We start from the raw sequence: 13,597 nt of genomic DNA on the forward strand, positions 1-13,597 counted from the left end.
GGGAAGGAGGGCCAAGGAAAGGGATAAGATGCAATCTGCCCACCCAGCTGAACTGGTTGACCCCAGGAGACCATACTGCTCATGCTCAGGCTTCTTAAAAGTCACACTCTGTCTGCCTTGCGTTTCTGTGGAATTAGGCCAATCTCTGATAAAGTTGTGTGCACCATATATCATTTCTGATAATTCCTGCTGCTGAGATCTAGCTGAAGTAAGGTGAGTTTATATTTGGTCTATACATATATATTTATAGAGCAAGTTTTTTTTTTCTAAAAAGGACAAGTTATTGAAGCTGGAGCTGCCTATCTAACTAACCTAAATATTTTGGTTTGTCACTTAAGGACATTTTTAGACGCACACAACGTAAGTCGAGTCACTGCTAATGGTGCTTTCAGATCACCGGGAACAGCACATCCGCTCGTTTAAATCTTTTTTTCTATATCATTCTTTCTTTTTGTCCATTATGAAATTAATTCCACAAACAGAGGAGGAGAAAAATGTAGTGATAGCTGTGTCTACTGCTCAGTAAGGAGGAAGCAATGCTTGACACTGACAGGAAGGCTCTTGGTGTATTGGCACAGGGACCCCGTGACTACACAGGTGGCAGTGTCGGCCCCACACTACTCAGCACTTAAAACGAATCAAGAGTAAAGCTTACTGATCTAAAAATAAACCAGAAGACAAAAATATTTACAGAAAGAGCCTTATGGTTATCCTCGAGTAGAATTCATGGCTGAATTAAGGAAGCACAGCCATGGACAAGTCTCTTTCCATACTTAGCCTTACCCATCCATTTGAAATGTGTCTGTCCTTAAGAGGATGGACGCTCAGTACATTTCCAGCGTGGTTACAGCCCAGGTGGATTTCACAGATAGGTACAAAGTATATTTAGGGATTAGTCCACATACCATTAAGGGAAGTCACTGCTGCAGTGTTTATCAGAGTTACCAGGGGCAGGGGAGAGTTTATATGCACAAGGCCAAAGTTAGGGGCAGGAATAAAAACTGTCAGGTAATGTAACCAAGAGAGTCTGCAAAGGCAAATGAGGTTACTTTACACAATCAATTTCTTTTGAAAGTGTAGTTTGATGCACGCCTGCTGTCACTAAAATTAAGGCTCTTCATCTGTACACAGATTAAAAGTGCTACGTGCTACAGTAAAAAGTTTCATTGAATGATCTTTTCCAGTAACCTTCTTTATGTGTATGTATGTGTGTGAGCATGTTCATGTGAGCATGCGTGCACAGATGTGTATGTGCATGTGGAGGTCAGAGGGCAACTTTGGGTGTTACACCTCATGAGCCTGTCCACCTTGTTCCATGAGAAAGGGTCTCTGATTGGCTACAGTTCATTGGTTTGGTGATGCTGACTGGCTAGTGAGCCTCAGGGGTCTTTCTTTCTCTACCTCCCTTGTGCTGGGATGACGAGCCTGCCCCACCATGCCTGGCTTTCTGTGTGGGTTCTGAGGACCCAAGGTCATCATGCTTCCTGGCTGAACCACCCTCCCGGGCCTCCAGGAGCCTCCTTCATGCTGATGAGTCAGTAATTCCCCCTCCCTACACCAGCAGACTCTGTCTGTGCACAGGAGACGAAGTATTCCCAACGCCATCATGTTCAATGGCAAACACGTGCAGACACTAAGTGTGACTTCCAAAGAAATGATGGCTACACCGTGGCTCACGGAGCAGTGAAAAAAAAGGGGAGCTTCAGACTGGCAATGCCAGCTTCTTCATTTGACCAAAGGAACCCACTGAGGTTCTTCCTCTTGAATCGCGTCCAAAAGGGTCCTGAATGGGCCCTGACTCAAGTTTCTGTGTTTTTCTCTTATGCCATCTTGCAAACAAACAAACAAAATATAACAACAATAAACTCAAAATGGACCCTAAATCTGAATAGACAACCCAAAGCTCCAAAGGAAAGAGTACATCTGCCCTGCATTACAACAGGGGAAAATACAGGAAGTCTACGTCTAACACTGGACTTCTTTCCCGGGTACATCAAGAACACATAAAACTCTGGACATACATGAAAAAAAGAGATGGTCACTGGGTGGTAAAAAACAAAAATTAAAACCATAATGAAGGTTGGCAAGATGGTTCAGTGGGTGAAGATACTTCCTGCCGAGCCTGAAAACCATGGAAGGAAGAATGAACTCCCACAAGTGGTCCTCCAATCGCTACACACACACCAAGGCAAATGCATGCCTCCCTCCGGGCACCACATGAAAATACAACAAATCTTAAGAGCCAATATGAGGATGACATCCAAGTATCACACGGATGAAAACTGAAAGCACCAAGTCCTGGCAAGGCTGTGGAACAACTGGAGCTCTCATTCTCTGTTGAGAGAAATGGAAATGGGCTCCATTATAGAAAAGTTTATCATATATATGCCATTCCTAAGATTCATTCAAGTAAAAAAAAAAACCTATGCACAAATGTCCACAGAGGCCTTATTAATTACCACGTCAAACTGGAATTTAAGTATCTATCAGTTTGTGAATGGATACAGAAATGGTAGCATACTCACACTACAGTGGTATAAACATACAACAGGCACTCAAACAGACACAGCGGGCTGGCAATGCATTGGCTAGTTTCTTCTCTGCTTAAGACATGCTAGCGCCACCTTAGAAGGAACCTCAGTTGAGAAAGTGCCTCTATCTGCTGGTCTGTGAGAAATCCTCTGTGGCCTTTTCTTGATTAATGATTATGTGAAGGGCCCCGCCCACTGCAGACAGCGCCACCCTGAGCAGATGGTCCTGTTGGATCCATGAGTAAGCCAAGAGCGAGCAAGCCAGTAAGCAGCACTCCTTTATGACCTCTGCATCCTGTCTTGGCTTCCCTTCATGATGGCCTATAAGCTGTAAGGTGAAATAAGCCATTTCCTTCCCTAGTTATTTAGGTCATGATGTTTTATCACAACAATAAAAAGTCAAACTACAACAGACACACAACATAAATGATTCTCAAAGACATTATTAAGAAAACAAAGCCAGGTTCAAAGGACTACATTTGTATGGATCCATTAGTATAGCATCTGTTAAGGGCAAATCTATAAATAAGGATAGAAATAGGATTAGTGGGGGTTTGGAGGGAGCTGGAGGGGTTGACTACTGACCCAGGAGGCTTGTGGGCCAGACAGACTTTTCTTCACTAATCGTGATGATGGCTAAGCCACTCTGTATCCACTAAATGTATAACACACCACAGTAAAAACAGGAACTATACTTCTTAAGCAGAACAAATGCAAACATTAGAACTATCACTCTGATAAAGGATAGGAGGGCAACATGGAAGAAGTCATTCTGATAGGGCCATGGCAGCACTTGAGGTGTGTCCTAGACAGGATGTGGCCTGCTGCCTACAGAATACAGCAAGCACAACTGAGGTTTATCAGAGGGACAAGATGGATGAGGGAGGGCTTATGCATGGGTGATGAAAGGAGGGGTATTAAGGTGAGCCCTGTGTTCCTGGGAGGATGGAAGGGCACTGTGCTGTGGTATGGGACACTGTGTAGGTCCTGGAATGTCTACTAAGTTCCCATACTGTTCACGTGACCCTCCCCCTTTCCTGTTATAATTCCTTCATTTCATTTCTTCTCACACTTCGTTCAGGAAACTCTTCAATGTCACTGGTCTGGGCCATAAGCTCTCCCTGCACTTGTCACCTTGTGAAAATTCCTACCAAACGTGTGCTGTGATGCTTAGTGGCTTCTGCATCATCCAGCTGCTTTTTCTATCATACAAAGTATTCTAAGGAAATGTTGATTATTTCCCACCAGTTTCAGTTTGGAAGAAACAAATTCTAAGTATAATGATTTAAACAGAACTTTCAAACTCAGTAACTGATACACTTAGTATTATACCCATAAAGGCCACACTAATACAATGAATATGGGTACAGGAGAACCCAAGTACTATCATATCGTTATGCAATTATGATTGTTCTCATAATTAATGGCTAGGATGAATGCTTAGTATGGTCAGTAAGAAGAGTTCTAGAATTAGTCCTGGGAGACCTTAGCATAAATCTGCACTCCTCAGGCCACTGGTGGGTGATCCTGGCTCAGTTATGTCCCCCCACAACACCAGAGTTTCCACACAAACAGAGAGCAAACTAATGCATACTCAGTTGCAGCTGGAAGGTGCACTACACTTTGCTTGCAGCCATCAACGTGAGGTGACTTGGAGGACAAAGCGGTCGGCATATGGAGTCCCTACTACATGTGCGCGCTCTGAGGCTGAGTTCTCAGTAAGTCACAGCACACACAGACTGCAGTGTGAACAGACCAGCTTTACCCACACAGCCCACAAGTAGCAACCGTGTAGACACATCTTTGGGGTCTCAACATGCAGAGGTGTTCTTAGCTGCTCTGTCAGCATGGTTTATACTGGTAAGAAGAAAATGACAATGACAGACTAGACATCCCCCTGAAGAAGCAAGCTTCCTTTAACCATCCTGGCAATCTGAAAGGCTGCTCACCCTTTGGAAAGATGTCTTTCAGAGGGACTTCTCCGGCAGGCAGTATCCTGACCACCTGGTTAGTGTGCGTGAGAGTCACACAGTTCCTGTGCCTTGGGGTAACGTTTGTTCGTTTCCCTCCATAGATTGCTGTGTTGGTGACATTTCGCTTTTCCAAAGACGAAGCCCTCTTCCATGAATAAACCTCACTGGGTGACTGAAAAAACACAAATAAAAAGAGAGGAAAATGGAGAAACGGTGCTAAAATCACATCTATTACATCATCACCACGCTTAGATTATTTTTCCCTTTAAGGTAGCATCAGTGGCAACTTATGACTTGTTGGTATAAAGATTAAGATATTCAAAAAATTAAGATATTCTCTAATAATTTTTAACATGGCATAGGAGATATGTGTTTTACCGATCACTTTGATTGTCTATGCAAGTATAAAATATAAAGCTTTTTTTTAGTTTAAAGTGAATTAAACTGAAAAGAGGGGTACAGCAGTACAGTTATTTTAAAAATAACACAACTTGAGTGGGATGGATCAGTTGCTAACGGCAGTTGTTGCCAATCCTGACGGCCTGAGTATGATCTCTGGGGCTCTCGGGGTAGAAGGTTGTCCTGTGATGTCCACATGCCACAAAGGCTACGGTGCTCACGTTCACATGTACACACTCTAACTGCAATTAAAAAGATAACTAATAGCACTAACATCTATGCTTCCACTATTTGCATACAGTAAAATATGCTGGGACTTTTGAGGCCCTGGAGTGTCCTTCCTGGTCACATGTCTCTGCCTTGCCAAGACTTAGCTCTTCTGGGATTTTGTGGGTATTTTCCCCTTACTGTTTCACTTAGTATGTTTATCCTTCTCAAGATTATAAGCTATCTTTGTCTTCCATTTTCTCTAAAGGTTTTAAGGCATTACGTTTGCATTTAAGTCCAGAACTCATAGGGGATTTACTGTCATATACACGTGCATGTGGCAGGAACTCAGGCTTACTTTTCTTGGACGGACTGCTTACTGCCCAAACACCTCTTACAGCCTGCTGACTTTGCCCGTTTCTGGATGCAGCACTCTATCCTACTGATATATCCTGGGCCAGGATATACTCTCAGCCTTGGCTAACTGCTTTCTACGCAGCCTTGAGAGCGGGCAGGCGGAGCCCCCGCACTTCGCTGTTGTTTGTTTTTGCTCTCTGTAACGCTGCAAGGGAGGCACTGCTTCTGTGGGCTCCCTGGTACCTGGTACTCGGTATCCATACTCACTATAGTCCCACCTCCCCCAATAGACTCATCTCCAAGGCCAACACCCTTCTTCCTGCTTGGGTCCCAGCAGTCCACACTGGAAAACACCCATCCCTCCTGTCCTTACCTGGGCCTTCCATTCCCAGAGAAGCTGTCCCTTCATGAGGACAATATAGTCACCAGGCTTGACACCCAGGACATGGTGACCCCCTGTCCACCAGAGATGTCTTTACCCCATTGGATTTCCCTTTCACACTTTACACTAGCTTACTGTTTGGAGATGTTAAGAACTGGTTGTTTTCTTAGTGTTGAACTTTACAGATCAGTTATTTATTTTTTTTAGGACAGGGTTTCTCTGGCTGCCTGGAATTTTTTGAGACCAGGTTGGCCTCAAATTCACAGAGATCCACCTGCCTCAACTTCCCAAGTGCTGGGATTAAAGGTGGGCGCCACCACACCCAGCTTGAACTTTATAGGTCTTAAATATTCTGGATATAAATCTTGTGTTAGAGAGGCAGTTTGTAATACTTCCTTTCAGCCTGTAGACTGTCTTGCCATTCTTTTAACAGTGTCTTTTATAGGGCTAAGTTGTATGTTTTGTGGTAGTCTAATTATCAAGTGTTTTCTGCTTGTTCCATGTCTAAGACAGTCCCATATGTGGCTGTAGTGGCAGTGGGTGTTCTGGTTTTCTGTTCATGCTTGTTTTGAGGCAAAGCCTTGCTAGCACAGGCTAGTCTTGAATCACAGTCCTAGCCTCCTGAGTGCTAAGATCAGAGGGGTGGACCACCACACCTGCCCCCCTTACTCTTGGTGAGAAAATGAATCCTGTAATGTTCACCATTGATTCTGATATTTCTTGTAGATCTTAAAAATATCTCCTTGCTGTTAGGGTAAGAAAGTAACATAAGTTTATAATAACTCAATGATTTTGATAACTGCATAAAAACCTAATAAGGAATGACATCCTTTTGTAGAGCTTTATGAAGAAATACAAAGAAATTAACATACAAGCAGGAAGGCAGAGGAGTATAGTAAAGAATACAGGCTAGAGGGCTGGCTGATACACCTGAGCTCAAGCCCTAGGTCCCTTATTACAATCTTTGTGGGAGGGAGAATGGGAGGTGTAACCTCCTCCTGTTTTCCCATGTGAAAAACCCTACTGAATTACAGTAAAAATGAGCTATTAATATGAAAGGGATTAGAGTAGTACAGACATTATCACATTGGCCTATGAACTATACTTGCTATGAATGGTGAACCTTTCACTTAACAAATATGAATTGGGCATCTCCTCCACAGTGGCTACCAAACATCCAGGAGATGGCTTTAACAAGGTTACTAACCTTATGACCTATGAAGGATTCTATAGGACCAACATAAACAACAGCACACACTCAGCTTTTACCTCCTAGCCCTTCTCAGGGTAGCACTGTATTTGAACACTAATACCTTCAACCAGAGTAAAGTGGTGAGATCAATTTTCAGACAGTTCTACCTTCCCAGGAAAGCACTACTAGTTTGCTACTTAAGCAGCAAGTGTGGCAGAAAGCATCCTGACCTGGCTCGAGCATTCCAACAAGGCTGCTGCAGACACCACACTGCAACAACATACTGCATTTGAGTTACATAATTTAGGAGTGAGTGGTTTTTACTGGACAATCACTAAAGCATATGGCTAAGAACTAAGCCACATATTATCCACCCAGTTTTGGATTTCAAAGGCCTTATATCCCAAAGTACTCTCCATTTGCCAATTAAGCTAAAAATGTGAAGCATGAGAGATTGGTACATCAAGCAGAACCCATTTTTTTTTTATCTTTAACTTATTCTATCAGCTTCTTTTGTGGAGCCACAAAGGGAATTATATAAGTTAAATGTTTAACCACATCTAAAGCTACACGTATTTTGGATTATCACAATGCAACTTTGATATGGGATTCTCCTCTGTATGCTGTGAAAACCATTGGTGAATGGCCTGTTGATAGGGCAGAACTTAGGTAGGCGGGGAAAACTAAACCGAATGCTGGGAGAGAGAAGGCAGAGTCAGAGAGAAACCACGTAGCCTCACTGGAGACAGATGCTGAAACTTTACCTGGTAAGCCACAGCCTCGTGGCAATACACAGATTAATAGAGATGGGTTAATGTAAGATATGAGTTATCCAGAAATATGCTTAAGCTATTGGCCAAGCAATATTGCAAATAATATGGTTTCTGTGTGATTATTTTGGGGCTGAGCAGACAGGAACCAACAAGCAGCCTCCAACAACATTAACTTGTCCTGGAATAATCTTTCTATTTCATTCCCTACATCTCTACCAAGGAAAGATAGGTCCTACTTTTAGTTTTTAATTGATTTTAAAGTCAATTAAAAATCACTTTAAAATTATTTTAAATATAAATTCTAGAAGAGATGCTCCTTTGATCAGTCTCAACTTGCTCCTCTTGTCAGAGTCCAGGAACACACATTAAGATGGTGTGGTAAGAAAGTCACCATTAGTGTGTCATGCATTGAGCCACATGAACTCTCAGAGGCAGAGAACAACCATTTCTCTTACAAAATTATATTGCACCACACTTTAAATGCAATTCATAAAGTAATGAAACTATAGCGCTGGACCAGACAGGCTGAGATACTCTAGGCTGTGCTGAGAAGGAGGGTCAGAAGTTGGTGTTTACCATGAGATCTGGGAAGCCAACAACTACAGTAGCATAGCTGTTTTCATCCGAGAGAATTCGGTTAGGAGAGGCGATCTTCTGACCCACAGCTGAACTTAGGTTTTCAGACGACAGCTGCTCACTCGAGACTTTATGAGGTATGCAGAAGTCTGTTTCTGAAAAATGTCAGATACACCTTAGTCATGACATAATCCCAATATGCTTCAGGAATTATTATTATTGTTGTTCTTTTTTTGAAAGGTTTCATCCTCAACAACTCAAACCATAAAGAACAAGGTCTAAGAATTACTTTGAATGACACTTGCCAGCTTTTGTCTGGGAAAATAGTTTTAATTATCAAAGTGTCTTCCCAAAATGATCCCAAGCGTTTTTTGTAGCCCAAGACCTGCCAGCCATAAATATCTTCTTGAATCAAGAGTTCCCTGCACGAAGCAAACCCAGGCTGCAAACTGTGATAAATGGAACAGAAGTTCTGGTGAGCTCATAGACCATGGAGGAAAAAAAAACCAAACAAAACAAAAAATGTGCAAACCCAGGCTAGACTTGGTCCCACCTGTCCTAAAAATTCAGTGGTTAAACAAATTTCATGGAGTTCAAAGTGCAGCTTCCTGATGCAGCTGAGACAGTGCAGGGCTCTGATCTACTGCTGGTGTAGTGTCTAAGATGTCACACAGGCTGAGGATCCTGTCCTCCCATCAGTCTGGAAGGCAGCACTTGTACAACACATACCCACACAGTAGCAAGCCCAGGGAATGCAGTATTTACCTTGTGTGACCCCAAATCCTGTGCTGGGCAGCTCTTCTTTCAACATATACAACTGGCAAGCCCTAGTGTCCTCAGAACCAATGTGTGCAGGCTTAGTCAAAAGGTATTTCCTGTAAACAGACAAGAAGCCTGAGTCAATTCAATCTAATTTAATAGCTTTCTTTTTCTAACAATCATTAGGATAGACCAAGAAAAATTAGAATTTGTTTTTTCTCTTTAAGCCTTTAAAAAGATAGCATGAGCATAATTTGCACCTAAACATTTCATCATGAATTACCAAAAACCTTTTCGACAATACTGTAAAGAGAAATAGCAAATGATAACATAGTAAATATAAAAAAAAATTCATGAGCCAGGCAGTGGTAGCTCATGCCTTTAATTCCAGAACTTGGGAAGCAGAGGCAGGTGGATCTCTGTGAGTCTGAGGCCAGTCAGGTCTTCAGAGTGAGTTTCAGGACACACAAACAAAGAAACAAAAAACAAAAACAAATGAAAAACAAACAAAAATCTCACATTTCCTATTCAGGAAAAGCAGAGCTGTGTGATGAGGCGCACCCTTAGTACTATGGAGTACCCGCTTTGTTGTTGTTGTTCTTGTGGCATTTTTAGGACTGGGTATTGGTATCATTATTAGCTCAGGCTGGCCACGAACTCGTGATTCACCTGCCTCCATATCCCGAGTGCCAGGATTTCAGGTAGACACTGCCATGCCCAGAAATGGAGCTCCCTCTTGATATGAGTCTTATATCAGGCAGCAGATGGGGTACTACCTCACAGAGTGTTTGTGACTATACTAACCTGAGTTTTTGTTTGCTTTTAAGATTTCTAAAATATAGATCTATAGGTAGCCAGATACTGTTTGCTGGAAACCATGTTGCTTATCAGCAGAAAGAATCTGCGCTTACTTAGAGAAGGTAGCACATAAGGAAGAGACTGGGAATTTACCCAGCCGTCTTTATAAGGCAGGCACAGCATATTATCTCCCACAGGAAGCGTGTGGCCCCCAAAGGAAGTAGCAGACATCACCGTAACTATAACCAGCAAACACACGAGGTGAAAGGAAGGACTACCCAAGGGTGGGGGTCCTGTGACAAAAGGCAGCATCTCTAGGATGGTGCTCCTGCCGTCAGGAGAGAGGATGAATGGAAAGTGTACTTGGCAGTCGCCTGAGTTTGGCAAGGACACAGTGACTGCTCAATGTGTGTACAGGAAAACCCCAAACACAAGTGGGTCATATATAAAAGTCATCATTTTTATCATCAATTTCCAGGTCGTACTCTGAGAATAGACACGTAACATACTTTTTTTCCTCACTGTCTGTCCTAAATCTCACTCAAAGAAGCTGACAAACACAGAAACCTAAAAGCTAAGGGAGACCGATGGTGAGCCAGGCTGGTCCTCTGCACACTTCACGGGAGAGAACACAACAGAGTTTACCCACTGATTTGTTTTGTTCTCCACAAGAAGCCATTTGTCCTCTGCTACAAGGAAAACTGTCTTGAGGTTGATGGGAAGAGAGATGGTGTGAGTTCGTCCTTCCAAAACATCCAGGACAATCAAGGTATCTCTGAAAAAGAAGAAAATTATGTCTAAACATGGCCAAACAATTGTGTTGTAATCATGGTTAGATAATATACAACCTTAAAATGAACATTTGAGACTAAGCACTAATAAATAAACATGTCATTTTAGAAAACTGCTCTACAAAATTCTCCATATGCCAGGGTAGGCATGAGAAGAACAACAGGAAGTCGGGTCTGCCATGGAGCAGGGGCTGTGTTATGTAATCTCAGCATCTTATACCTGTTTCTCAACGTTCTGTGATTTGTGAAGGGTTATTTTCAGAATAAATTATGATTTGGTTCGTCAGTTTCATACTAAACAAGTATAATTACAGCAGGAAACAGAATGAACGAAGTAACAATCCCAGTTTAGAATCTCCTACAGTGAAGCACTTACCCTGTTTGTTTGTAGAATACCAGCCAGTTTTTGTGTGAAAATTCTTTACACATTCTGTAAGTCTCCTAAAGAAAAAAAAAAAGCAAACATCCACATCAATTGACCAACTCTCAGAGAAGCCATTTATCCATGCCAAGGCTTTCAGGGGAGCATAGATTGAGCTAGATCTTAAAATATACCAACCGTTATGCATTAAAGCTCTTTTAGCATTTTAGGGGTTGTGTTCCGCACAACTGAGGCTTGGACTCAGGGCCTTGTGCTTGGCAGGCAAACAGTCTATCACTAAGCTACTAATTCCTCTTCAGAATAATTTTCAACAGGGCCAAATGGTCTGGAGAGATGGCTCAGTAGTTAAAATATCTGCTGTTGTTGCGGAGGATCTGGATTCAGTTCCCAGCACCCACACGGTGGCTCACAGCCAACTGGACCTCTAGCTCCTGAGGATCCAACACCTCCTTCTGCTTCTGTACCAGGCACTCACACGGCACACTGATATACGTGCAGGGAAAACACCGTAACATGAAAATAAGTCTTTAAAACAGTGCCAAATACTGGTTAAAAATATACGTGCTAATTATTGGTTAGTTGTGGAATTTGTATTAGAATATAAGCATACAGGAAATATCATGTCTCTCAGCTCTTAATTCAATTATAACCTATAAAAAAGCTTCTCAAGTCTTTTATGAACCACATATGCTTACGTGCAAACACTGGATAAGCTTTATTTTGTATATAAATGGCAGAAAATTTTTCCTTGAGTTAGGCTACATGATTTAAGGAAGTTAATAAATCGAAACATTTATCTGACAGAGGAAATCGACTGCTGTACTTAAGATTTTAACATACAAATCCAAAAATATAACTATGTAATTGGAAAATAATTACGTTGACTGCATGACTAAGGATTTGCTATGACTGTCACACTCAAATAGCTCTAATTTTCCTTAATAGTCTAGTCCTGGCAATCTTCACACTAATATGCTGGACACTGAAGGAACCTCCTGATATTTAATTGTTCATCTAGTTATACAGTCTTAACATCTCAAAATCTAAAACTGCTTAATGACTCTTTTGTGCCTTATATTTTTGTTGTTGTTTCCCAAACTATCTTTGTGGTTGGGAAATCCCCAGCAAGCAATCTGCCAGGCGGGTCTGGTACGACTTACACCGCCTTCCTTGTTCCACCAGGAAGACTTCTTAGACACAGATTCTTCTACAGGAAGGATGAGATGGCGAACAGCACGGCCAGCGGTGTCTAACAAGAGGATGACGTTACTCTGGAAATAAAGAAAGCGGATAAGATTCAAGACATCCTCCTCAGTTCCCCATAAAAAGCAGCAGTGACCAGGCGACCTGAGAGTGAGGGTCGCTGTGGCCAACCAAATGGAAGACAGTGATATCGAGATGAAAGATATCACAAGGACACTACACTCGGTGATCCGAATGCAGAATATATCAAGTTTTGGTTAATTTACTGACAATTTCCTAATTAGGTAAACATGTAACCTCTTTGAAAGTTGTCTTAAAATCAAAGGTAGCTGCTCTGGTTGTATCTGTTCTATAGACACAAGGAAACTGAGATTACACTTGGGGATGGAGAGATGGCTCAGCATTTAAGAACACTGGCTGCTCTTACACAGTATCCATGTTTGATTTCTAGCACATACTTCGTGACGCACAAATGCCTGCAAAGATTATTTCACAGTACTCCAGTTACAGAGGATCTGATGCCCACATCTGGCCTCTGTAAATACCAGGCACACACATGCAGTGCACATACCCACACGCAGAACTCACACACACATAAACAAATCTTTGAGATGAAAAAAGGATAGCACTTAAGAGTGCACTTTTACATGACCCTCAGTAAATCTTGTTGATTCTTTTCTTAGATCCATGTTCAAGTAAATATGTACATTATAGAAAAATGGGTTAGTGAAGTATATGACTGTAAAAACTTAGCTAGTAGCAGATGCTAGTCATCTTGAAATTCACTGAAGCTGAAGTAAGGCTGCATAGAAAGACAGGGAAAGTGACTGGAGGTACAGGAAGAAAATGGAGGCCCTCACTCCATGAAGCTTCTTGCTAGATGATAATCAAGAATTCCAAGTATACCACGGCACATACATGTGTGTGCATGCATACACATACACCTCCACAGTCATGCGTGTGTGCGTGCATACACACAGTTTCAAAACACAACCCAAACACCGATAACAACATAACCACGCCTCCCCTCCAGATCTGTTTAATACTGGCTTGCCTTGAAATGATGTCTGTGGCGATGCCAAGGATGTGGCGTTATCTGAGTGGAGATCTCCAACGAGAACTCACAGTTGTAGGGAGGGGCAATGTAGAGCGATGTCTCTGCCCCTGCCACCCACGGAACTTTCATTACTGTTGCTACAATAACACACAAACAAGACTTTGTGGCATCATTTAGAGCCATGCAGCTCGGCAGGCAGAGGCTCAAGGAGACTTCT

General features: G+C 42.2%; 1 protein-coding gene across 1 annotated transcript in view; it reads right to left on the bottom strand.

Annotated features, from left to right (window-relative positions):
- The window catches only part of Vwa8 (von Willebrand factor A domain containing 8), a 317,895-nt gene that overhangs the window by 77,469 nt on the left and 226,829 nt on the right, over positions 1–13,597 (bottom strand). Inside the window, exons 31-36 of the mRNA XM_005370880.3 lie at positions 12,281–12,391; positions 11,115–11,179; positions 10,597–10,722; positions 9,156–9,265; positions 8,391–8,545; positions 4,481–4,676 (exon numbers count right to left, since the gene is read on the bottom strand). Of these exons, the coding sequence (XP_005370937.1) occupies positions 4,481–4,676; positions 8,391–8,545; positions 9,156–9,265; positions 10,597–10,722; positions 11,115–11,179; positions 12,281–12,391 (763 nt within the window). The remainder of the gene's footprint in view (positions 1–4,480; positions 4,677–8,390; positions 8,546–9,155; positions 9,266–10,596; positions 10,723–11,114; positions 11,180–12,280; positions 12,392–13,597) is intronic.

This window comes from Microtus ochrogaster, unplaced genomic scaffold (assembly GCF_000317375.1).
Source record: "Microtus ochrogaster isolate Prairie Vole_2 unplaced genomic scaffold, MicOch1.0 UNK88, whole genome shotgun sequence".
NCBI classification, from domain to species: Eukaryota; Metazoa; Chordata; class Mammalia; order Rodentia; family Cricetidae; genus Microtus; species Microtus ochrogaster.